The following is a 24,035-nucleotide window of genomic DNA, read 5'->3' as shown; positions in this document are numbered from 1 at the left end:
AAAAAAATACTGCTTTACTTAAAATACAAACCCACGCATAAGATACAAGAATACTTTAAATTTTATATCGTAATCAAAAATCCTAAAAGGCTTTTTTTTGTACTGTACAAAAATCCTGTGTTGTTTTGTGTTTTCTGTAGCACCAGTTTTGCATAATCCTACTAACGTAGGGAAACATCATCAGTCGCTTAGCTTTAGATGGATGTCGCATAATTTCTGTTCGTTTTAAGTTTCAACTCTGCCCTCTACTTTCATCTCAAAAACTTTGTTTTCTTTTATATCAGCTTTTGCACGTTTTTAGCAAAAAAAAATACTATATAAAACTTGCACAATAAACCAATATCATAATGTATAGTAGCTTGAGAGAAATAAGAGCGAACTATAATAACCTTGTTTCTATACTGAAAGCAAGGCCGTATTCAGGGGGGTGTTGGGAGTTTGACCCCCCCCCCCCCCTGAAATATTAGTCCGACTCGTAAAAAGGTTACGAAAATGTATATAAACAAATTTTTGATGAATTAAAAAAAAAAAAAATTTTTACCCCCCGCGCATAAAAAAAAAAAAAATCCTGGATACGGTCCTGAATGAAAGTTTCGGCTATTAAATTCGTTTCGTTGTCATATAACGTCTGAAGCGCACATAAGATTAAAAGATTATGGGTTATATACTGCCGTCCAATTTTAACTAAAAAAAAATTAGCTGCTAATCTTCTGTTAAGCCCGTGGAAATAAAAGTGTTAGCTAACATATCTCGGAAACTTATTCATCGGGTTGGGAGCACTAAAAAACTGCAAGCTCGAAGAAATCCCAGTATAGACTACCAGGCACGCTTATACCTGAAGATGTTTGGAAGAAATGAAAAGAAGAATTTAGCCGTTAGCTATCTCTGTATTTTTCATTGGCCTCTAGTGCTGAAAAAAAAAGTTTAGAGGTCAGTGCTATCCATGCAAAAAATACGATTGTATTTGTTGATCAATGTGGGACACAGTCAACCTCTAGTTAATAGGTTTATGACTATGGCGATTTCAATGTTGCATGTGCTAAATTACTGTTCACTAGTCAGTTTCTTTGAAGAGCATATTTTAAATTTTGGCTCGCATTAGCCGCGCTTCCCTATTTCCTATGTTGCTGCTAACACTGCAACAACGATGGGAACCTCCATACAAAGGGGTTTTGACGATAGTAATTTCAAAGGTAAAATGTGTGTGTTTCCTAGGTTTCTATTTATTTATTTTTATGTTTCCTAGCCTTCTCTGCTTTGGAAATGGCAATAAAACTGCTATTTTGGGTGCTTTACTTTGTATCATCTCTGTGATCCTCAAATAAGAAGCTAGTAGGTGCCGTGCGCATCACTGCTACTCAGACAAAAAAAAAGTGGTTTTCATAGTTTTCAAGATGGGGGGGGGGGCTATAAGCCGATTTATTGGGTTTATAACGATCGTGGTTTTAGTGGTGTACTATTTATTTATATTTGATCTCCTACGATTCTCAAAAATTTTGTTTGCTATTGCTGTGTTTGAATTTGAATAATTGTCATTATTTCTGAATCATGGTTCATGATTCATGGAATCATGGTCCCACTGGAAAATATTTCTTACTTGATATTTTCTTAGAAAAAAATCTTTCTAAAACGTCTTAAAACGTCTTTCTAAATTTATGGTTACTATGGACCGTGGTTCTCTTTACTAGGTTGTAGCCATTATCGCATACCCATATGAATTTGTCTCCATATTTCCGATATTCTTTTAACTATTAAGTTAAATTTTTAATAAGCCATAAATTCAGCTTGAAATTTACCATACTTACAATTACGAATGAATGTCATTTCCTTTGCTTGGAAACGCTTGGATTTTAATTATTAATCACGCAATGAATTGATGACGGAAATCAGGGTTTCTTTAACAGAATCGTTAACATAATATTTCCAAGTCATTTCCACATGGGGATATCGTGTTTCCCCTTGGAAGAGCTTTGTGCAGCGATTTTCCCAATCACTGTGGAGTTTACTGCAAAAGGATTCCGCTTAAAACTTAGAAATAAATGTTCAAATGGGGAAAAGTCCATTTATTAGACCGTGAAAACATATAAAAGTCTGAATATTTCGACTACATATGCAGCGACCGTCATCAGCAGAATTACTTTGTATCCATTTTCACTGTCTAATAAATGGACATATCCCAAATTGAACGTTTATTTGTTCGTCATAGAAAGGCAGTGCAGTCTTGGAAAAAATTACTCAATTTAAGGTATGACGTCGAAAATAAGATTGAAACTTGGAAAGTTTCTAATTAAAAAATTAATTGAGAAGAAGGGAAAATGTTTTGAAGATTACAGAGGATTCTATGTTGTCAGAAATGAGGCATTATTTGTATTGAAAGCATAGTCTCTTATAGAGAGTAGCGTCCATACATGTATGTATGTAAGCATTATGAGCTGATGCTGATTCATATAAATATGGTATTTGACGATTTTTATGGTAAGAGGTTGAAATGTAGTGCAAGTGAGTGTTTTGAGGCTCTAATACTATAGGCACCAGTTGCTCTCGCGTTTTTTCCCCGATATTACCTGTAGGAGAAAATTCTTGGATCATGGTTGGGAAAATATGTTGACAGTTCGGTTGATTTAGACCAAGGAGTTGAGGCGTGAACCCAGTCAGGGTCGAGTCAATTTAAAAGGATTCAAAGAATTAAGAACCCTTGCTGTAAAACTGTTTCAGAATAACGCCTGCTCTGTATTAGCGTGAGCAATAATTGAATTATCTCTGTATTTGAAATTAAGTGCCTTATCCCTCGAACATTGTTACCGCATACCCTTTTTTTGCGTAATAAAAATAAAAAAACATGACGTTTCCATTTTGACTCTTGTAATTTCGTGCAATCAGCTCTTATAATTTCGAATATGCATCTGAACATAGGAATTTTAATCGCGTTTAATCATTCGGAATGCATAAAGTTTAAAGGATATATTCAAGATTTTGCATTGCTACCCATATGACGTGATAACATTTGGTGACTGCGTTAATGAAGTCTATTTCTATATAAGAAAATAAAGGTTGACAAAAATTCTACGTACTTTCTTCTCTTAATTTTTTTTTCTTATGTTTTGCCTGTTTTTTTTTTTTTTTCTCTCTTTTTTTTACCGGTAATGCTGTTATAATTGAGGGCTATAGTAGTGACTTTACTTGACTTGTGGGCTATAATAGTAATGATATACCAAATAGTGTTAATTCTTCTTTCTTTTTTTTATCAAAAATTCGCCTAACATTGTGTTTTACTCTCTAGCTTTTTGGCTTCTGCCCTCTTTGCTTATTTTTGTTAGATGGACCTTAACCCAATTTATTGCAGAGAGGAAGGTGCTTGGCCTTGGAAAATCAGCCGAAATGAATACGCTTTTCCGATTTTGGTCATTCTTTTTGAGAGATCACTTTAACAAGAAAATGTACAACGAATTCAGACAACTTGCCAAGGAAGATTCAGCTGCGGGTTTCAGGTACTTTTTATACCTTGATTGCTTTTCACTGTTTTCATGATAGAAAAGTTCTATTGAGCTATTAATGACCTATGTCATAATCAACCCCGTTTATGGGACATCAAAAGCAACATAGACATCATACTCAGTGGTCTGCGTCGTGCAAAACACTGCTGTAGAAATTCGCTAAAATTCTATAATAGTTGTTATTATATTATAGTTGTATATTACTGTTATTATATTATATATAATTATTATAGTTGTTGAACTAAAGAGTTCCTAATGCAACATTTTTATGATTGGAAATCTTTCAACACTATTCTCGGAAAAAAGTATAATGACAGTCAAAAGTCAAAGTCGGCCAAATCTCAATAATGACGAAAATCACCGCAGACTTTGTGCCAAAATGAAACTAATCAGGAATAGAATTTTTCTAGACTGTTATTTACTAACTGGATGTTGTGATAGCGCAGTTGAATTGCTCGGTAATACGGGACCCGGAGTTGGATCTCATCTGCAGCAGCTTAACTCGATTCTGGTGGCGAGAATACGCCAGTGTCTCCATAATAACTCAAACAAGAAGAAGAAGTTTCCTCGCCCTAGTGCCCACCAATAAAGAAGAAAATCTCCTTAGATAGAAGATGGAGTATTCAATCATGCAAAGCATTACTTAAAAGGTGATTTGGGACGCCCAAATGGTTTCAGTTCATTTCTTCCTATTTCTTTGTAGCCCTTCGATGTACATATTCGAATCTGGGTTAGATACCAAATGATATAATGGTTAGAAGAAAGAATAAATGAAGTTATAAAGTTTAGGGTGGTAGACCGGACTCAATCATATGATATTAGCGTTCTAGTCATGCGTTAATTTCTTCAAAGGAAGATCATGCTGATATATGCTGCTTAGAGGTAGGGATAGATAAAAAGATTAAAAGTGAATTGGAAAGTTTGGGTGTGCCTAGTATCAGAAAAAAACATGTTCATGCCTCTTAAATTCTGTAAAATTATCACAGCCGCTTCTCATATATGAGAATATGATCTCTTATATGTTTTGTCATATTCTCATCGGTCCGATATAAATCATGTCTTGAATGTGCAGAGCTTAAGAGGCCTGATTCTTGTCAGTAGCAATATAATAAATCGCGCGATATTCATTTGAACACTGTATTTAAAAGATTGTATTTTTTCAACCAACGAAGTTTCAATTATTTATCTCAGTCTAATCGTAGTTTTCCTTGTCACTTTTTAATGGTTTAAAGCCTACTGGTTTTGTTTTGCTGTATTGCTAGTCACATCTATGCTAGAAATTAATAGAAGGGAAAGATAACCCACTAAAGTAGGGTCCCTTTTAAAGGAAATTGATTTTTAAAGGTGAAAAAAAGGAAAACCAATGGAAAAATTTTCCGGTTGGTACCAGGAATTTTTCTATGAAAACTATAACATATGCAAGGAATTGATATGGGTTTCAAATAAGGGTGCTCTCTTTTCAAGGATTAATCCCCCTTCTCAGTTTCTGTTTGCATGTGCCTATTTTGGCAGCTGCTGTAAAAATAGCAGATATTTTTCGTTTACCTTTTATTTCAAGAATTTATCTCTCAATGTGTATGTTCCATGTTAATTTTTTTTTTACATTATTTTCTGCTCTTGTGCGATTTGAACACATCAAAGAAACCCGAAAATTCAGCTTTCATTCCACAGCTATGATTCAGCTCTGCGCTAAATTATAGTTGTGAAATTTGGTGGGCATTGTTTCTTATGTTGGAAACATGTTTCTTTGCTATGTTTCTTTATGTTGGAAATATGTTTCTTATGTTGGAATATGGGCTGAAAGTTGTTGAAAAAAGGATAATTTTCCTGTTTTTTTTTTTTTAAGCAAGTTTAGATCCTTCTCCAAGAAAAAGTCTAAGTAATATCATTATTCTGGCTAAGTGAAAGGACAGATCTGAGAGTAATGAATCTAATGATATAAATATCTTGTCCTCTTGGTGCAGTTACAGCTGCAGGCTTGTCGCAAAATACTAAATCGGAACATAAACCAGGGGTGCCAATTCGGGGGGGGGCATGCCCCCCCCCCCGCCTAGACTTTGAAAATTACCTTATTATTTATATTTCACAGCTATTTTCTATTTTAGCTATGTGCTATATTAAACCAGAAACTGGTCCAATAAATACGATCAACAAACTGGTGCCCTAATTATATAATCTTGTTTTGAAATGTCTAAGAGCGAGCGCGTCTACACTATTTTATTTCCGAGGAGGGTTCATTCAACACTAAGCTTCATGTGGTCAGTACCCGTTTCGTTATTGTTCTTGTGAAGAATTCTTTGTAAACTATGAGTTTTGTATATTGCCTTTTTTAGTAGCTGGGAAAGGAAATGAGTTCTAGGGTTTCAAGGGGGTTTTTGTCAGCAGATTCTTGACGTTGTTGAATAGTTTATGGGATGACTAGTCCCAGTGGAGTGTATGGGACTGTCGTGAACAGGAAATGTAAGTGATTGGTTTTTGGGGTTTCTAAGCGGGGTAGTTTCACCGTGGAGTATGGGAGTGATTTTCTAAGTGAATTTCTACGTGTTTCTTCAGTTCTTCTCTTGCCATGTCTGAGTGAAGTCCTTGTCTACTAGTCGTTTAACTGTGAGTAAAAAGCGACAACAAACTTTGGATTTTTTTTCGGTGAAAATGCGGAAGAAAAATGAAGAAACTTTAGTGCAAGAAACTGGCAATAGTGTCAGCGCCCAAAGTCTCGGGTTAGTTGAGATAAATTCCCCAACCTGTGACAGAATTTCGAAAACTAGCGGAACAATAAATGGCTCAGATCAACATGAAAGGTCGGTCTGCATCGCTGAACCCCATGTGGGTTCCAGTAGTAGTCAACAAAGTCTCTCAGATATCTCTAGAACGCGTCACGACAAACCAGCTCAACCTATTCTTGAGAGATATCCGGCTACCACTTCTAACGGAAGGAAATTTAGTGCACATTACTATAAGACTTATGAATGGATTGAATACTCAAAAAACTTGAATTCCGTGTTTTGTTTTGCTTGCCGCCATTTTTCTATGGGGACTCTAAGGGCTGGAGAAACTGCTGGAAAAAGGGCTTTCATTGAGTCAGGATTTTACAAGTGGAATAAACAGTTCTGCTCTATTAAAGCAACATGATGGTTCTGAAAGACATAGGCATTGTATGTCAGCATGGACGGAATTTAAGATAATGAGTACTGATACTTCGAAATCTATAGCGAATGCCTTAATTCAATCCAGATCTCAAGACGTTCAGGAAAATAGAGATCATGTGAAGTACATTTTTCGCGCTATTTGCTTTCTTGGCCGCCAGGGTCTTGCTTTGAGGGGTCATGACGAATCAGAAACATCTGCAAACTGGGGTAATTTGGTTGAATTGATGGAGGAAATGTCTAAAGGCGACGAAAAGCTGAAGGCCAAGTAACAGCGCCGATATGGTCACTATTGCAGTCATCAGTACCAAAATGACACAGTTACACTGATAGGAAATGCCTTGCGCCAAGATATTATTTCAGAAGTAAAATCAGCTAATTACTTTGCTATTCTTGTTGGCGAGACAAGAGATGTTTCTAGAAAAGAACAGTTAGCGATCCTACCCAGGTACACATCAAATGGAAAAGTAGTGGAGCGACTAATCGGCTGCTATCACATGCACAAATTAGACGCCGAGAGATTATTCACCTTGATTTGTGAAACTATAGAAATGCTTGGTGTAGATTCGATGCTGTGTATTGCCCAATGTTATGATGGCACATCCGTTATGAGTGGGAAATTTAACGGAGTTCAAGCAAAGTTTAGGGAGAAGGTGCCTCATGCAGTTTATGTAAACTGTCGCGTCCACAGATTAAACTTGGTTTTGACTGACTGCCTAAAAAATATCAGCGAGCTTTCTGAATTTTTCTCTGTGGTGCAAAGACTTTACGCATTTATATTATGCAGCAATACTCGTCACGAGCTATTTGTGGAATCCCAGCGTATTAGCGGGCAAAAAGTCTTGGAGCTAGAGAGGACCGTCCAGACTCGCTGGTTTTACGCAGTTCGCTCTATTTCGAAGGTGAAGGCCAGATTTGATTGTATTGTTGCTGTGCCTGCCGCAGTCTCTGATAGTTCCAACGGCGAGGCAGCGTGTGAAGCAAAAGGACTACTGGACAAAATCAACTCTGCCTCTCTTGTTTCAACTTTACACATAACGGAAAAAGTGTTAGTCATTGTAAATTGTTTATCAGAGCAACTTCAATCCGGAAGTTTGTGGATTTATAAGGCACTTGCACTGATTTCTGGGACATATGAGACACTCCAAAAGCTGAGAAATGATAACGAATGGAACAACTTACGCAAAAACATATCTGAATTCTTGGCTTTAAATGATATCCAGGAATCGAAATCTCCACAATCTAAGACCAGAGCTCGAAGCAAGAGAAGTCAAGCCATTTCGATTCGTCTCAAAGACTTTCTTTCAAACTCAACAACCGGTAAACGCAATATCAGTCAGCCAGTTGAATCAGACTGCGATAAACTTCTGTACTTTGAGGTAATAGATCGTTTCACGAGTGAGATGGACCAACGTTTCATGCAGAATATGCCTCTGCTTGACGCTTTATCTGCCTTCGACCCCTCAAGTTCAAATTTTTTCGTATTTTCGAAAGTGGAAAGAGCTTTGTGTCGTTATCAAGGGATTCTCGGTGTCGATGACCATGCCATAGAATCCCAGCTTTCTATTGCACAGCTGCGTCTATCAAAAGTGATATTTCAAAAATAGATCTTCTCCGAGCTATCAAAATCTCATCCGACCTCCCATTTGCTTATTCTTCAGTTCTAAAACTGATGAAGCTAGTTGCTACTTTGCCTGTGACCACTACTAGTAATGAACGATTCTTCTCGGCATTAGGGCGTGTGAAAGACTATCTGCGATCGACGATGGGAAACGACAGACTCAGTGATCTCATGATAATGGCCGTTGAAAAAGAGGAGGTAAAGAAACTGGATTTGGATAGATTTGTCAACGATTTTGCCAAGCAGCGACCTTGCCGCTACCCCCTGTTTTAGGTATGTTTGCTAAATGTTGTTCTTTTTTTTGCATCTTAATTTTTTTTAAAAATTCTTGCCCCTCCCCCTACATTTTCGTGAATGGGCGCCACTGACATAAACCTTAATTTTATATTGGGCTTTTATTTTAATACCTGGCGTTTTTGGAACTCTTTAGGGTTCGGGTGTATAATTGATGAGAACAAAATGGTTCCATTTGACAAACTTGTGTTAAGAGAAACTTTAACATTAAGAGCAATGTGTTTAAAATTGCTTTCCGTGTTAAATTCTAGTTTTAATGCTCTCATTCTTGTGTACGCTTGTTAGAAATTTTTCAGATTTTGTTTTCGATATTTTAAGAACTTACCGTGTGCGTTAACTTCTCATTCTTTCTGTCGTGCTCGGACTCACTGTTTTAAATATATTCAGATTGTAATTTGTCAAAAGTTATTATCTATTGATTTGAGTCTCTGAAGCTGCTATAAGAGCGTATGGATAACCCCTCTATTGAGATTTTGTGATAGCTCTAGTCCCTAACCCTATGTATAATAACTTCTTCTTCGCTTTCTCTTTTTCAAACTTTAGAATTAAATTTCCTTTCTTATTTTCTAGATATGGCTATGAATGTTTGTTCAGGCTTTACAGTTATGGTCTCGAAAGGAAATTCCGCCCTGAAATCTTTCAACATTTTGAAGAGGAAACAATAGCTGACTATGAAGATGGTATATATCTTTCTAACTTTTTTCCCCTTGTGTAGTCTTGGATTTCCCTTTCAGGGAATTAGACGTAAACATTTAATTTTTGGCTGGGGCACCAATGGGGAGGGAGGAGGGGACAATTCCCTCTTCTTGACTTTGAAAAGTGTTTCTTTGGTATTATCATTTAAAAAAAATGACCCCCCCCCTATACGTTGAAAATATTTTGTTGTATCCATGGAATAATTGAAAAAAATCCTTCCTCCCCCTTCCCCACACGTATACACACATTTTTACAAGTTTGGCATCCCCCGTTTGGGATTGGATTTAAAATCCATATACTGGTCAGGTTGTCTGTTTCTCTCCCTGAACCTTACTCCTCCTCCTCCCAAAAATTCTTACGATTTTTAGTCTAGTACCTGTCTTTCAGACAAGATCACTAATTGAACTTTTTGACGAAAAAATCGAGAATTTTTTTATTTTTGTCGATAACACATATTTCTCCTACTGGGTTTCAGAACAGGACATTGCTAATGTTCACTGTAATTAATGGTAATCATAATAAATAAAAAATTACAGAAATCATTACCTTTCAAATCTGAGCCTACTTTTTTTTTTTTTTTTTTTTTTTTTTTTTTTTTTTTAAGTTAATGTTTAAACTAATGTGAAAAAACATGAATGTGAGTTGACCAAACTAATGCTGAAGAAACGTGAAAATAATAGAAGTACCTTATATATACAGCACTAATTTGCCACACCTTGGTTTTCTACCAATCTACTTCATTGAAAAAAAGTCTGTATGTTATTTCTAATAATATTAAGTGCAAATATTGCACTTCCTGCTACAATCATTTATTTATTTATTTAATTTTATTCAATACAGGAAAAAGCCACAGGGTTGTCGCAATAGAAACGGGACGAGATCATAAAACAATGAAACGGGAAATAAGGCAAAATCTGGTAAATTTTACTATTCTGTATATTATTTTGTAAAATTCTCATGCAATTTTCCTCTTTTTGTTTTGCATGAATTCTCAAAACCTTAGTTTGCTGAAAACGGTTGTCAATCAGAATAATGTTAGCTCTGATTGTATTTGGATCATTGTCTTCCGAAAATGTCTAATCAACCTCTTGTGTTTTGTATTCTTTTTATCTATCCAGGTATTCAAGGGTCAATTCTTTCTGTGACAACTTGTTTTGTTAAGTGCATCCTATGGATGTTTGACGCGTTATTACTTTTCCAGGTCAACTATATGGTTTGGAAAAATTTTGGGCATTCTTAAAGTATTACAAGTATGCTCACAAGGTTAAGGTGTGCCCCAAAATTCAAGAGTTTCTTAAAAAATTCAACACTGTGGACGACTTCAGGGAAAAATATGTGAGTTTTTTTTAGTTTATTTATTGGAATCTTCCAGTGTTGAAATCTGGGATGCCAAATGGACACTTTTAGTGCCTTTTGGACATTTTTTCACTCTGAAGGACACCGGGACACTATTGGATCAAAAAAGGCAGCTTTTTGAAATAAAGGACACTTTTTGGACATTTTTTTAATTTGTACTTTAGTTTTAAACTTTGGTAACGGCTTGGGGATTTTTCTTAGATGTTTTTGTGCCCTGCGCAAGCACCATTTGTCAACCGAATAGGACCTAAAGTCTTAAATAATTTCTTAGACCACAATGCTTTTCCATTTACAAAAAATTAAATAAGAAAAACGGGTTTTAATTTCTATAAAGCAGTGAATACATAAAATTCTATAAAGCAGTGTCTATAAAGCACGTATTCACTGATTTATAGAAATTAAAACCTATTTTTCTTGTTTAATTTTTTGTAGACCTAAAGTCTTAACAAATGTTGTATGCTAGAACTATCAAATCCATCTTTTTCTTCTATCCTACGGTTGTCGTTTGTCATCAAGTCGGTCAACTTCAAGGATCTACCTACTGCTTGTGGCAAAGTCACGAAGGCCGCTGAAAAGACTGGAAAGAATAAGAGATTGACCAGTCCCTGTTTGCAGATTCTGCGTAAATCCGTGTGGCGTGTAGCCGTGTGCTTATGGCTGATATTATAAGCCTTCTGAAACCTATTACTGAGTCTAAGTGGGAGCAAAGGGGTATCTAAGCCAGTAAATTTCGACGGCGGTGGTGGGCATCCCGGCAATGAGGCTTGACTCTTCGTCCCAAGGCTGCATAGGAAGTCTGCTAGTGCATCTCACAGTGGTGAAGGGATGTAAACATCACCGAGCTCCACGCCGAGCAAGGTGATGGCCAACGCGCTTTGGGTGACCGCAAGACAGGAGATCTTGTGATGTACCTTATCCCCATAAAACTCTCAATAATGATGACAAATATAATTAGTAACAGTTTGGCTACGGCGTCCTGGGTATTATGCAATGCGACGAGAATGGTGTTCTCGCCAAAAAGTAGGATAGCTACCGTCTTATCAAGAAGACAAAGCCTGAATATCGGCTGCTGGAACCTGTGCTCGATTAAATGTTTATTGACACAATCTTTTGTAACTGATGAATATTATCTTTATAACATTGATAATCTGTGTGTTCCTGACACGAGACTAAATCGACATGACATATTGACCCTTGAATTTTCGGCTGGGAAGGCGGTCTCTTTTTTAACTCGGGACCATTAGATAGATCTGGCCGGGCAGGAGTAGGTATCCTGTTGTCCCCCAAAGCAATCACTGGGCTCATTGAATATGAGCCTGTGTCTGAGAGAATCATACGGGCAAGAATTAAAGGTCGCATGAATAATCTGACTATCCTTAGCGTTTACGCCCCAATAAGATATGCCACTGAACAGCAAAATGATCAGTTTTTCAATGACCTGCAGTCAGTCGTTGATAATGTTCCCCGGAAAGATATCCTTCGACTTGGAAGCGTCTTCAATGCTAGAATCGGCAGAAATCTGAATAACTTGGAACAGGCGATCGGCAAGCACGGCCTCGGAGACCGGTGCACAAATGGAAACAGGCTTCTGCTGTTAACAATGCAGAACAATCTTGCAGTGGCTAACACCTGTTTTAGACACAAGTTGCGTCATACTTATACTCGGAAGCTTCCTGATGGAAGAGTAAAAACCCAAGTAGATTATTTCCTTGCATCTCGATGATGGCAATCTATGGTGTTGGACTCAAGAGTGTGCAGAGGTGCTGACACGGAATAAAAAAATGGATTCTGACCCCTTCTTGCTGAAGACAAAGCTAAAGTACAGACTTAGCTCAAGGAAGACTACTATGCCAAACCAGAAAATAGACGTGTTGAAGCTGAAAGTAGATGAGTACCGAGGAGTATTTGTCCTTGAACTCTCAAACCGATTCGATGTCCTTCAAGATGACACCGAGGAGGCGACCCCGACTGATCAGTGCCCAAACTGCCCCAAGATAAAGATTGAGAAGAAATGGAGCAAACCCAAGGACCACATCAATGAAGCTGCCTCAAACATACTTGGGTTTGCCAAGCATAAAACCAAGAAATGGATCTCAGAAATGACACTCAAACTCTGCCAAGAAAAAAGAAATGACCGACAAGAAATCCCCCACATACAAAGTGCTACGACAAGAATGTCACAAATCGGGAAGAGCTGACAAAAAAGCCTACTGGTTTAATGTTCTCAGTGACATGGAAAGCGCTGCATAACGGAACGATACACGAAAACTCTATAAGATACTTGGAGAATGCACTGGGAAGAAGAAGCAAACTACCATCCTCTCGCTTAAGGTGAAGGATGGGAAAATACTCACAAGCAGTGAGGAGCTTATCCAAAGATAGCCAGCTCACTTCCAAGGGCTATCGAGACCAGAAGACAATAGTAATCGAAAGCAACCACTTACTGCAACGCAGAACCCCCCACACAACCAGGCTTATGAAATGTATATACGGACCCAACCTCCAGGGGTGAATTAGTTAAGGCGATCCAAGTTTTGAAAAACCAAAAAAGCCCGGGTATAGCTGGGATTACTGCCAAGCCACTGAAAGCTCTCCCTGGTGTGGTGATGAATAAATTTCATAGCCTAATAACTGAAGGCTGAGACAATGAATATATCCCAGATGAGTGGAAGACCTCAATAATTGTCCTACCTTCTAAGAAGAAGACCTAATCGACTGCAAAAACTACCAAGGTATATCCCCTATCCCCATTGCTGCCAAGCTGTTCGCAGTCATACCTTTAAATAGATTCAGAGACACCCGAAACAGACGAACGGGACTCAACCAAGCAGGATTCAGGCTGGACATGGGTTGCTGTGACCAGATTTTTAGCCTGTGACAACTCCTTGAACACCGGTTTAAACACCAGCAGGAAACAATTCAAATCTTCATAAAGTTCATTAACGTGTTTGATTCGGTCCATCGTGATGGAATATGGGAAGCAATCAGAGAGGACGGTGTGCCTGAGAAGATCTTCAATCTGATCAAGGCATACAATGCTGGAACAAAGGACCAGGTAAGAGTCGATGGCCATCTTTCAGATCTGATCCTGATCGAGGAAAGTATACATCAAGGTTGTGTCTTTTCACCAACTTTGTTCAAATTCGTCATCGATTAGATCCTCAGGGTCCTGGACAAGCATAAAGGCGTTGCAGTGAGTCCGTCCTTCTCCGTCAAAGATTTTGACTGTGCTGGCGATGTGGACATGCTTGCTGAATCTGTTGCAGAAGCCCAGGCTATGGTAAATGGCACGACAGTCACGGAACTCTCGACTGGTCTCCAAATAAGCATACCAACAACAAAATCCATGCGAACCGCTGGGATGGATGGAACCCCCTGTTGACCTAAATGTTAATCAGATAGAGGACGTCCAGTCGTTCAAATACCTCGGATTGATGGTAAACCTTGCCGGCAAATCTTCAGGAGGAATCCAGAGCCGCATATCGTCAGACTGGAGTGTCTTCCTTCAACTACGGAAGCAGAGCAAAATATCGCCACGCACAAAGTTCCGAGTGTATGAAGCTTTGGTTCTCTCTGTCCTCCTCTATGGATGTGAAACATGGTCACTTAAAGTAGCCGAAGCGTTGAGCTTGAATATATTCAACCACAAATGCCTGCGCTATGTCCTTGGAATCCGCCTCTCAGATAGAATCTCGAATGAAGAAGTCAGAAGAAGATATGGGGTTCGCACACTTATCTCCGACATTGTTAATCAGCGGGGACTAAGATGGTTTGACCACACAATGCACAGACCAGATGACTATATGAGCATAATATGCTTCAAATGTCTACCACTACCGACATGGAAGAAGAGGGCAGGAGGCTTGAAGAAGACGTGGCTAGTAATAGCTAAGTCTGATCTGGAGCCAATCAGAGGATTCCGAAAATACGGCCGTCACTGGGATCGCTAGTTGGCATGAAATGGTGGAGCCTGCCACTCTCGAGCGAAACCTATGGAAGGAGACATGTCGTCATCTGCTGGGTGCCACGATGAGTCTGGATACGGCTTGAACGTGCAACAAGTACAAGTAAGCACAAGGTTCTTATTATACTGCTGTCATAGAAAGAAAGAAGTTTCGCAGAAAAGCTGTATTGCGGCTTAATTTTATTTATAGCCGCTAGCGAATGTTTCTGTTTTAAATTCTATACTTCCAGCTGTGATTTTTTGTCTAATGCTTGTCGCCAGTTTCTATCGAGTATAACTCAAGCGAATTAATTTCAATCAGCCTTGTCTTCTCACTTTTTTAGTTCTCGAAAACGTCATTTTTTTCTCCTGGCTACTTCTAAATGTTCAGAAAACGACAAGATAGAGGAGTTGTTAAATGATTTTAACCCCTTGACCAACCAGTTGACTGAGTGGGTAAGGAGATTGACGTATTTTGTTGAACTTTAAAACCATGTAGGTCAAAATAGAGATTTTGTTGCTACAGCCGTTTGGACCTTGTCGCACCCCAAGATCCTTAATAGCTACCTAAGATCAACGAATCGCATCTTTTTCGCATAACTTATGAAAATGCCGAAGTGAAAATAAATCTCTATGATTGGTTCTTTACTTTTCGAATAAGATAGGTAGCGGCATTGATAATCGGTATAAAATTTCGCTCTGTTGACATTCTAATGACGATTTTTTTTATGCCATATCTTCAAATTCAACTAGTATTATTGGTAGCGTTAAGGACAAAGATGGAAATACTTGCAGAAATCATGCAGGTAACAGACCGCGGGGTAGCAGAACAAAGAAGGACGAATTTCACAGATTTTTGGCACTTTTTTCACAGGCTTTGAAAATTCATAGTGGCAACCCTGTATATTGGCTAGTTTTCTAGAGGGACACTAAAAGTGTCCATTTTTGGCTGATTTGGACACTTTTGTCCCTAAGAGTTTTGGTAACCCTGGTTGAAATGGCATTATGAGCAAACACATTTTCCGTATATTATAAGATAAATTATGGAGCTCCAGTAAATATAGTTCTTGTGAATGTTTCTCAACTTTAACTTTACCTGTGATGCTGCGAAGCCATTCCGCCTCGTCACCATCGAAAAAATATAAATAAAATACCGTTTCCAACAGAGTTCTAACGCATATTTTCTGGAACTCCCCCAACCTTGCCTCATTAAAGTCGCTGTATAGCCAATCATTTTTCTAAAATTATTCCATCCGTCTTCTACGTTGCCAAGTTTTAGACTCTCCAGTTTAATATTCAATTCTTCCTGGAAATATTTTCTCAAATTCTCATCCTTGAGTCTACCAACGTCAAAACTTCCCGGAAGGTAGTAACCTTTTCAAATTCCAGCTTTAGATTAACCCTAGACACTGTAGATGGTGATCTTTACTTTTAACATCGATAACAACGGTAGTATTTCACTTCCAAGTTCCTTAATTTTGTTCTATAAAAAGTCGATTTCTGACCCAAGAGTTTAGGACAGGGTATCCTGTGACATATCATTTGGTGGTTATTTATATGTATAATTTGTATTTGAGTTTCGGGAACGGATGTTGGGGAATTTGATTGTTTAAAGTTTTGTTTACGTTTTTAAGTGACATTGATACGAGTAAAGATGAATCTGAATGCGAATTAGTTATGTCGTTCAATCAGGCATTGTTTAGAAAGAAAAAAAAAATCAAAAGCTCTCCACTCTTTAATATTTTTGTGGGATCATTCTTGTATAAGAATACATTAGCCCTATTTTTTCTTCATTTCAGGATTTCAATAATGTTGCCATCTATATATTCAGCACCTTTTTAAACTTTGAGCTTCTTAAGATAATGATATTTAATTATTGTTTAGGAAAATAATTGAACTAACCGGTAAAAAAATTTAAATGAAAACTTCGTCTGATTGTTAAGTCCAGTGTAAGATAATATAAAAACAAGGTTTTTCATTTGGGTGTATATAGGATGCTAGTAAGTTAAAAAGAGGGAAGAGGATGTATGGTTAACAGAGGGATTTTTGATTGAAAATAAAAGCGTTTTTGTTGGAATTATCCTGGTCCCACCATGGAAGGGTTATAACGAAAGGGCACACTGCAAAATGGCTGGGCAGATATTGGATATATCTAGATGCATATGTACCCGGTCAGAAGGTTGTACAATGCCGATATGTCCAAGACCTGCCCAATAAATGTTATAGAGAAAGCTTTGGGTGTAAGCGTATAGGTGTAGGCTTGAGCATAGATTTAATTATTTAATTAAAATTATGTCTGGAAAGTTTTATCTGCTTAAATTTAAAGAGTAATTGACATAGAAATGTTTTAAATTTATTTGCTTTGGAGGTGGGACATAAATGCAGTCATTAGTTTTAAAAAGCTAATATGTTGGTACCACAGAGACGAGAGAAGGTGGGATTTGTATTAAAAAAAAAGGTTGAACACAACCTTTTTGTAGCTTACAATCAAAAAGGTAAAATGAAGAAAAAGAAAATGCAGCTAAGTTTTGTTCATACTTTGGTCATAATTTTGGATATTGTCATTATAAAAATCATAATATAATTTCTCTGTGTTAGGATAATACCACTTGTTTGCTGTTCCAACACCTGAGAGAAATCATTCAAAGCCGTGCCCAAATGATCAGACTTGGCGTAGTAACCACACGGAAAAACAGTAACCATAACAGAAAAACAGCAAAAAATCGTCGCCTAGAAAAAACGGCACAAAAAACAGTAACCAAACAGAAAAACAAGCACAAATTTAGATCAGGAGCTTTCAATCAGAGTCCACAAGCCTGAAGCTGTTTGCCATTAGTTCTCAACTCCATTTTGTACAGTTAGAGTACAATTATAACGAGTGACTTGCCTGTTTGGCCCAAGTTCATGCATTTACTTAGTTCATTTAATTACTTAATTTGCGTTTAATTGTGTTTTTGGGATTCATTCACCAAATTATGACTGTCTAAAATTTCAACTCTGAATCGCTGTAAATTGTTAACGTTTAAATAATCCTGCAAAATACTAATATTTTTGCAGAAAACGTTGCTGCTCATCTCTCTCTCTCTCTCTCTGCTACTCTCTCTGTAATGACTGCTACATTATACTAGGTTAAAACGACCTTACGACTAAATAAGTTACAAGTCATTAGAAAAAACAACTTTGTAGTATTTTCTTGTCATCACTGTCATTAATATCTATAATGAAATTTTTAAGGGACAGTAGAAAAAATAACTTCGCAGTATTTTCTTGTCATCACTGTCATTAATATCTATACTGAAATTATTAAGGGACAGTGTCCTGAGATATGCAGATAAAAAATCAATTTTCATGGTTTTTGTTGTGAATGTTCTTGCCACATGTTCAGGTATGAAAAGTAATTGAGTTATAAAAATTGCTGTAGATGTCTGCTGGAATTATTGAAAGTAAATTTTTGGTTGGTTTAAATTAGTTTTGGTTAGGTTAAATTTATTTTTTCTATTTCTACTAGATTTCCTTTTTGGTCATGATTTTAACATATAATTACTTAATATTTTGTTGAACCGATTGCTCATAAATTCCTGTGAAAATGCTAGTATACTTGACCCTTTTTTGTTCTTCCTCTTTCAGCCAGAGAATTATTTTGAAGGTCGGCCATGGTACAATCCTCGCCGATTCCGCTCCGATTCAGAGAATCATGGTAGGGTTCTAAGTGATCGTCCTAAAAGAGACAAAACTCGTCATGGCTCAGAAATCGTTGAACCAGTTAATCGTGACGTTGCCAAACTTCGTGCTCAAAGTCTGAGAGAAAATCAAAGACGCACTCAGAGCTACTCGGAAAGTAGAAAAGTTCGGCTGACACCGCCGAATAAAGTCGGCAATGCTGCTTCCACCTCTTCACAAAAAGATACAGTCGTTTCTGCCCAGAATGGATTGAATGAGAGTAAACCAGTGGCTTGAACTTCTTGGATTTCGTTGAAAATTTTGCTCAGAAAGAAAGGATTTATTTGACTAATTCATGTGATTTAAAGTCGTGATTGTTTAAGTGCATTTGGAGCTTTTTAGTGAAGGGTAGTGTTTTCCCCATCTTGTGTAGTTGCCATTATGTGTAAGAACGTATCCTGTCAACAGTTGCCTTGTTTCTTTTCTCATTTTTTTTTTTTTTTTCCTTTTTTTCGACGAAGCCTTTTTCACATTGCTGATGTGTTTTTACCAACTTTTTTATATCTTTGAATATCGAAGCAGGCTTTGTGTATATCTAGTGCACCCTGCTTGGGGGCTTTTTTGAGGGGTTACACATACCCCAAAGACTCAGGAAATGTTAATTTAGGATTTTTCTTTTTCTTTATTTTGAAAAAGAAAAAAAACTTTTAAGCTATGCAGGAAAGTTAAAATCCTGTGCTACCTTTCTGCATAAAGCATTATCTCATCCACTGTTCTAGAACATAAATTATTTAAGAAATGTATCTTGTTAACATTTGCCTTAATTTTGATATAAATGCTACCTCTTATTCCTCTGTAGTTTTGTTAAAGAAATGATTGTTTAAGGATAATAGTTATTCTTTATGACCTTTTGTAAAATAGTGTTTTCTCATTTCTGCTTTCATTTGACGAATGTATTCTTTTTGTTGTCTATCAGGATGCTCTGTAATTATTAAGTTAGTTAGTAGACAGACATATCATTTTGCCCAGAACGAAAGGGCTTATCTGATATTTATTTCAAAAATGAGTCGGAAATTGAGAAAGATTCCTTATCTATCCATTTTTTGCAGTTACAGATCTATATTTATTTCCTTGTTGATAAGGAGTTTCGTAGCACGTATCAGTACCTCTAGCTGAAAAACTGCCAAACATAAATTCATGTATTTAATTGTACTAAATTTTTGTGTACTAAATTGCTACTACCTTGTGAATTTTTAGAGGTTGTTTTTTTTCCCTTGAAAAAGAAACTATGAACAAACTATAAAAGAAAAATTGATTCCCTTCTCGTGCTTTATGACTTATTTTCATTATCATGTTAAAATTTTAAGGTCACGCCGTTTTGGCTATGACAATAAGCTTAGGAAAGGTCCTAGCAGCTTTAACCTCAATGAATGGGCAGGTATAGCGCGTATACAATAGATCGACCTGTGGATAATTGTTGGGAAGTTAATGGGAATGATATATCATATGTACTTTTTAAGCACTAAAAATGTTTCTCAACTGACTAACAATTGACAACTTTGCCATTAACGAGTATCCAAAAGGGATGTATATGAGTCACAAGTGAAAACAGTTTAGTCTGAATAACTAAGGCTCTTATATACTAGATCTATACCACCTGAATTATTTGAGCTAGAGATGTAAAATATGTGTGGAAAAATTGTCGAACCATGAAAACCGTTGTAAACAATAGAAATCTAAAAAAAAATTAGAAGTTTGACGATGTCTTGTGAGACTTGAGCGCCCGAGGGAATTTAGTACCATTTCCGGTGTGGGGGGGGGGGGAGTAGAAGAACCTGTTAGAAGCCAGCAAAGCTGACTCTTGTTCGTTAGTTATCGCTATGTACACAGTAGTTTTAATTTTATTGTCACTGTCAAACATAAGTAATTGGTATGCAAACTCAAGGGAAAATTATTCAAGACGAAACGTACATTTTCTCATTTTTGTGAGTCGGGGGTTGAGGTTGGGGCAATAATAATAAGTCAATAGGTTGCTAAACCGTTGACCTTACTGGTGAAATCTAAGCTTTATATAAAAAAGATTATTTTACATACGGTACTACTTTTGATATAATCATGCCCAATATCAAAGAGCGTGTCTGACACATTTGTGGAAATTTGTCTTTGTTTACTGGCTAAACTTTCATAACTATATTTATTACATTGTAGTTAAAATAGGAGATTGACCGTGATTATGACAAAAAAAAATTTTTTAATTCCTTTAGTTTAAAGGCATTAAAATGAAATGATCATCAAGTGAAATGAATTAAAGGATCAAATGTAACATTTCATCTACTTTATTCCAAAATTAGATTGAATTATTCAGCCACAAACTGTGGTTTTGCTTCTTTTACTATTATTCTAATTGCAAAAAAAAATTATTCCCACTAAAAGCATTAAAAGTAACCTTTGTTTGGGGCCATGACATTATTATTGTGGCTAAAAGTCTCTATTGTTAGGAATAAAAATAAATGTTAAATAGCACAGTCCTAATCAGTGGAAATACATGGTTATCCCTAAAATTGTTTTAGAGCTAGCTATAACGTATCACTATGTTTTATTTTGCTGATGCTACCTTTCACTTGACAATAACGGTTAACAATTATTGACATTCTTTTTAGTTGTTGTTAACCTTAGGTCGTTGTTAATAGTTGTTTAATGATTGAAGAAACATTTTTTCCGTTTGCTCAAGATTTTTTTTTTTTTTTTTTTTTTTTTTTTTTTTTTTTTTTTTTTTAACTTAGTTCTGTTGGAAATAGTTTCTGTATTTTACTGTGAACATCCGTTGGAAAAAATAGAATGCTTTATTAGAGGTTACTAAGTATAACTAACCAATTTGCCAAAAACACATGCTAGAAGCACGCGTGCAGGACTTTTCGAGGGGAGGCAAAGGGGAACAATTACAAAAAGACGCAAAATGGGGAAAAATTATAGAAACGGTGATGAAGATTTGAAAAATCCGAACTAATATGTGAAAAGGTCTATTCCTGGTGGAGCAGATTGTACATCAGTTTCTTCTACGTGTATTATCTTAATTGCTGGCTAATGAATCATTGATTGCTGGTATTAATTGCTGTTTTTACTCATATGTCCTTTCTTCTCATTCCGTGAAAACTTTTATAGAAAATAATATCTCACTTTAATTGATTGTTTTTTTTTTTTTTTCTTTAAGAAGATTGAAGAGATTCGGCAGCGTTGTGACTAGATTTTCAAGCAATCCAAATAATATAATTTAGGTTTTTAGTCACAAGCTAATGGAATTCAGTGTACAGGACTCTTATCAAAAACGGGAAGCATATTTGGACCAATTGATCCACGTAAACAAAGCTAAAAATGTGCTTTTGATCAGAAAATCGACTAGGCAACACCTTTTTTAATGGCACATTTGTCTTTAAAAAAAAGACATCTGAAAATAAATCATTTTATCAATTGTTCACTGCCAATTCCATGTCATTCTGACTAACACTGAAATAGCGCTCGACCTAAAATGCTAACCCTCTCGCAATTTATTTTTTCTCTTACGCAAATTTTTTTCTTATCAATTACTTGCCGAACTAATTTGAAATCTCAGGGATGAGTTGAATTATCTTCAAAATATCGTTTTTTTTTTGTTTCTTTTTTATTGCTGAAATATTTTAAGGTTTGATAGTCTCTAGAGGCTGCTAAATTTGTTATAGATGAGTTTCGGTCACTTCTCGATCAGAGTGGCCCAAAGAGATGGCAACTATGTCCAAGTATCCCAGGCCCAGAAGATCGAGGTGCCCGAGATTAAAGCAATAGTCTTACCGAATGTAATGTTAATTTTGCTTGGTAAAACTACAGACACCAGTAATTAATATGAAGTTTTATGTTGGCTCAAAAGTGCTCTTTGCCAGATTCTTTCTTTCTTTTGTCGAGGAAAACTCGTTTAAAAATGCTTCTGTCTTTTTTATATTAATTACTTCATGTTTTAGATTAGCCATTTATTTTTCGCTTTTAATTATTTAGCAGCAGAAACCAGTTGATAAGAAAGTTCAGCGGGTAGGTTAATAGTCGTAAAAATTCTGTTATTTAATAGAGATCTTTTTACTGCTAATATGAAAAACTAGTGAATATATACTAATAGCCTCTCATGTCATTCACTTCTCCATGGCCTAGAAATGATTGTATGCTTATACCTTGTAATAACAGACATTTAAAGTTTTTCTCCGAACAATAATGTAGCCATGGTATTTCTACTCTTTTAAAGTGGTCTTTTTGTATTTTTGGCATTTTTATAACATTTAAAGAACGTGTAACTTATTTTTATTTCAAGATTTGTAATGCAGGAAAGATGCATAATGTACTTTGTTTTTTGTCAACTAATTACCTTTCCCTGGTACAAAATTTTTAAACTTTTTTACAAATTGTCTGTTTTGGATATATTTATATTTGTTAGCAACAAAGTCATAATGTGACCTAATTCGGATAGCATTTTTTTTTCTTGTTAATTTTATTGTTGGCAACTGCTTTGAGATCGATACGTTTTAGTGCAAATGTTTCGAATGTTCATGACCGGCAACTTCTTTTCCCTTTGTTTTATAGTTGGCGCATTATTTTGCGTATGCTATTTTGGAAATGTGCTTTTACGTGTAGAAAGAAGAAAAAAATACACTAGAGCAGTGACGGATCCAGGGGAGGGGGTGCCCCCCCCCCCCTAACGTAGTCTAAAGCAGTGCTAATTTACTTAATTAACGCAAGTTTGCGCTAATTAAACTTGCTCCTAAAGCAAGTTAATCGGATCAACCTATTTTGCACGCCTCCCCCCCCCCCCCTAAAAAAAAATCCCGGATCCGCCCTTGCACTAAAGGTTAGTTTTGATGCTTTTCTTTAACTATTTGTCTTATTCTGTTCTTGTTTCTGGTTTCTATATAAAGGATAGTGAATAATAGTGTACTTTTTCCCAGTTTATAATGAAGTGTTCTAGAGGCATTTAATAACGGAGAATATTACATCAAAATAATTAGAGCAGATTGCTTAGTTGGCTTGTGTATATTTGCAGTGACCTTAGCTTTTTGCGTTTGTTATAGTGTAGTAAATAAAATTGTTCAAAAACCAACATTTTTGCCGAAATTTTATTTTTACAGCGCTTTACGTAGGCAGCGCCAGCGCAATAGCATTGCATAAATAAAGGGCCAAGTGGGCTCACAGCACTATTATTAGTTGTTTTTTTAAACGGCTTCGTATGGAAGGAATTGTCGTAGAAACTTGAGAAGGGGCTCATTCGATTGGAAATTGAAAGTACTAGCGTTGTTGTTTTTTAGAGTCAAAAGTGATTGGAGGGTAGCCAGTCCCCTCTCACGCCTTGTTTGCTGCCCTCGCCCCAAAGACATCTGAACAAAATTTTGGGATAGCCACTTTGTTCATGTAGTTGAAAAGTCTAATAACTATGACCCCCCGCATGCCTTGGAGCAAGAGCTGTAATTTATACAATTTGTCGATTGTTTACTTATAGGATTTGTTATTGGGAAAGGGGGGAAGGCTTGATTCTGCCAAAAAGGTATTTATGTGAGGATTTCAGGGAATGTTTAACTAAATCAAAACATTTTATGTGAATGCAGGTTTTCAAAGGGGTGTATCAACTATCCCTCGGAAACAGCTTAGGGTGTTAAGTTGAAACTAACCAAAAGCTTCATGTAGATACTATTACTACTATTGCTAAACCTAAAGGTGTTAAGACAAAACTTTTGGAAACTATTTAGGGGATGAGGAACTAAATCAAAATACACTATATACCTGCAGGTTGTCAAAAGTATGTAGCAAATAACATT

The 24,035-nt window shown here is 36.5% G+C and overlaps 1 protein-coding gene across 1 annotated transcript in view; it reads left to right on the top strand.

Moving 5' to 3' along the window:
* Positions 1 to 23,323, top strand: part of LOC148952314 (uncharacterized) — a 121,209-nt gene extending 97,886 nt beyond the window's left edge. The window contains exons 16-19 of the mRNA XM_089089759.1: positions 3,344 to 3,488; positions 9,123 to 9,232; positions 10,450 to 10,583; positions 18,175 to 23,323. Of these exons, the coding sequence (XP_088945885.1) occupies positions 3,344 to 3,488; positions 9,123 to 9,232; positions 10,450 to 10,583; positions 18,175 to 18,504 (719 nt within the window). The 3' untranslated portion in view covers positions 18,505 to 23,323. The remainder of the gene's footprint in view (positions 1 to 3,343; positions 3,489 to 9,122; positions 9,233 to 10,449; positions 10,584 to 18,174) is intronic.
* Positions 23,324 to 24,035: the final 712 nt, after the last annotated feature.

The sequence above is a fragment of the Artemia sp. Qi Xiang Cuo genome, chromosome 5 (assembly GCF_049724085.1).
Source record: "Artemia sp. Qi Xiang Cuo chromosome 5, ASM4972408v1, whole genome shotgun sequence".
NCBI lineage: Eukaryota > Metazoa > Arthropoda > Branchiopoda > Anostraca > Artemiidae > Artemia > Artemia sp. Qi Xiang Cuo.
This window is presented reverse-complemented; position numbering and strand designations above follow the sequence as displayed.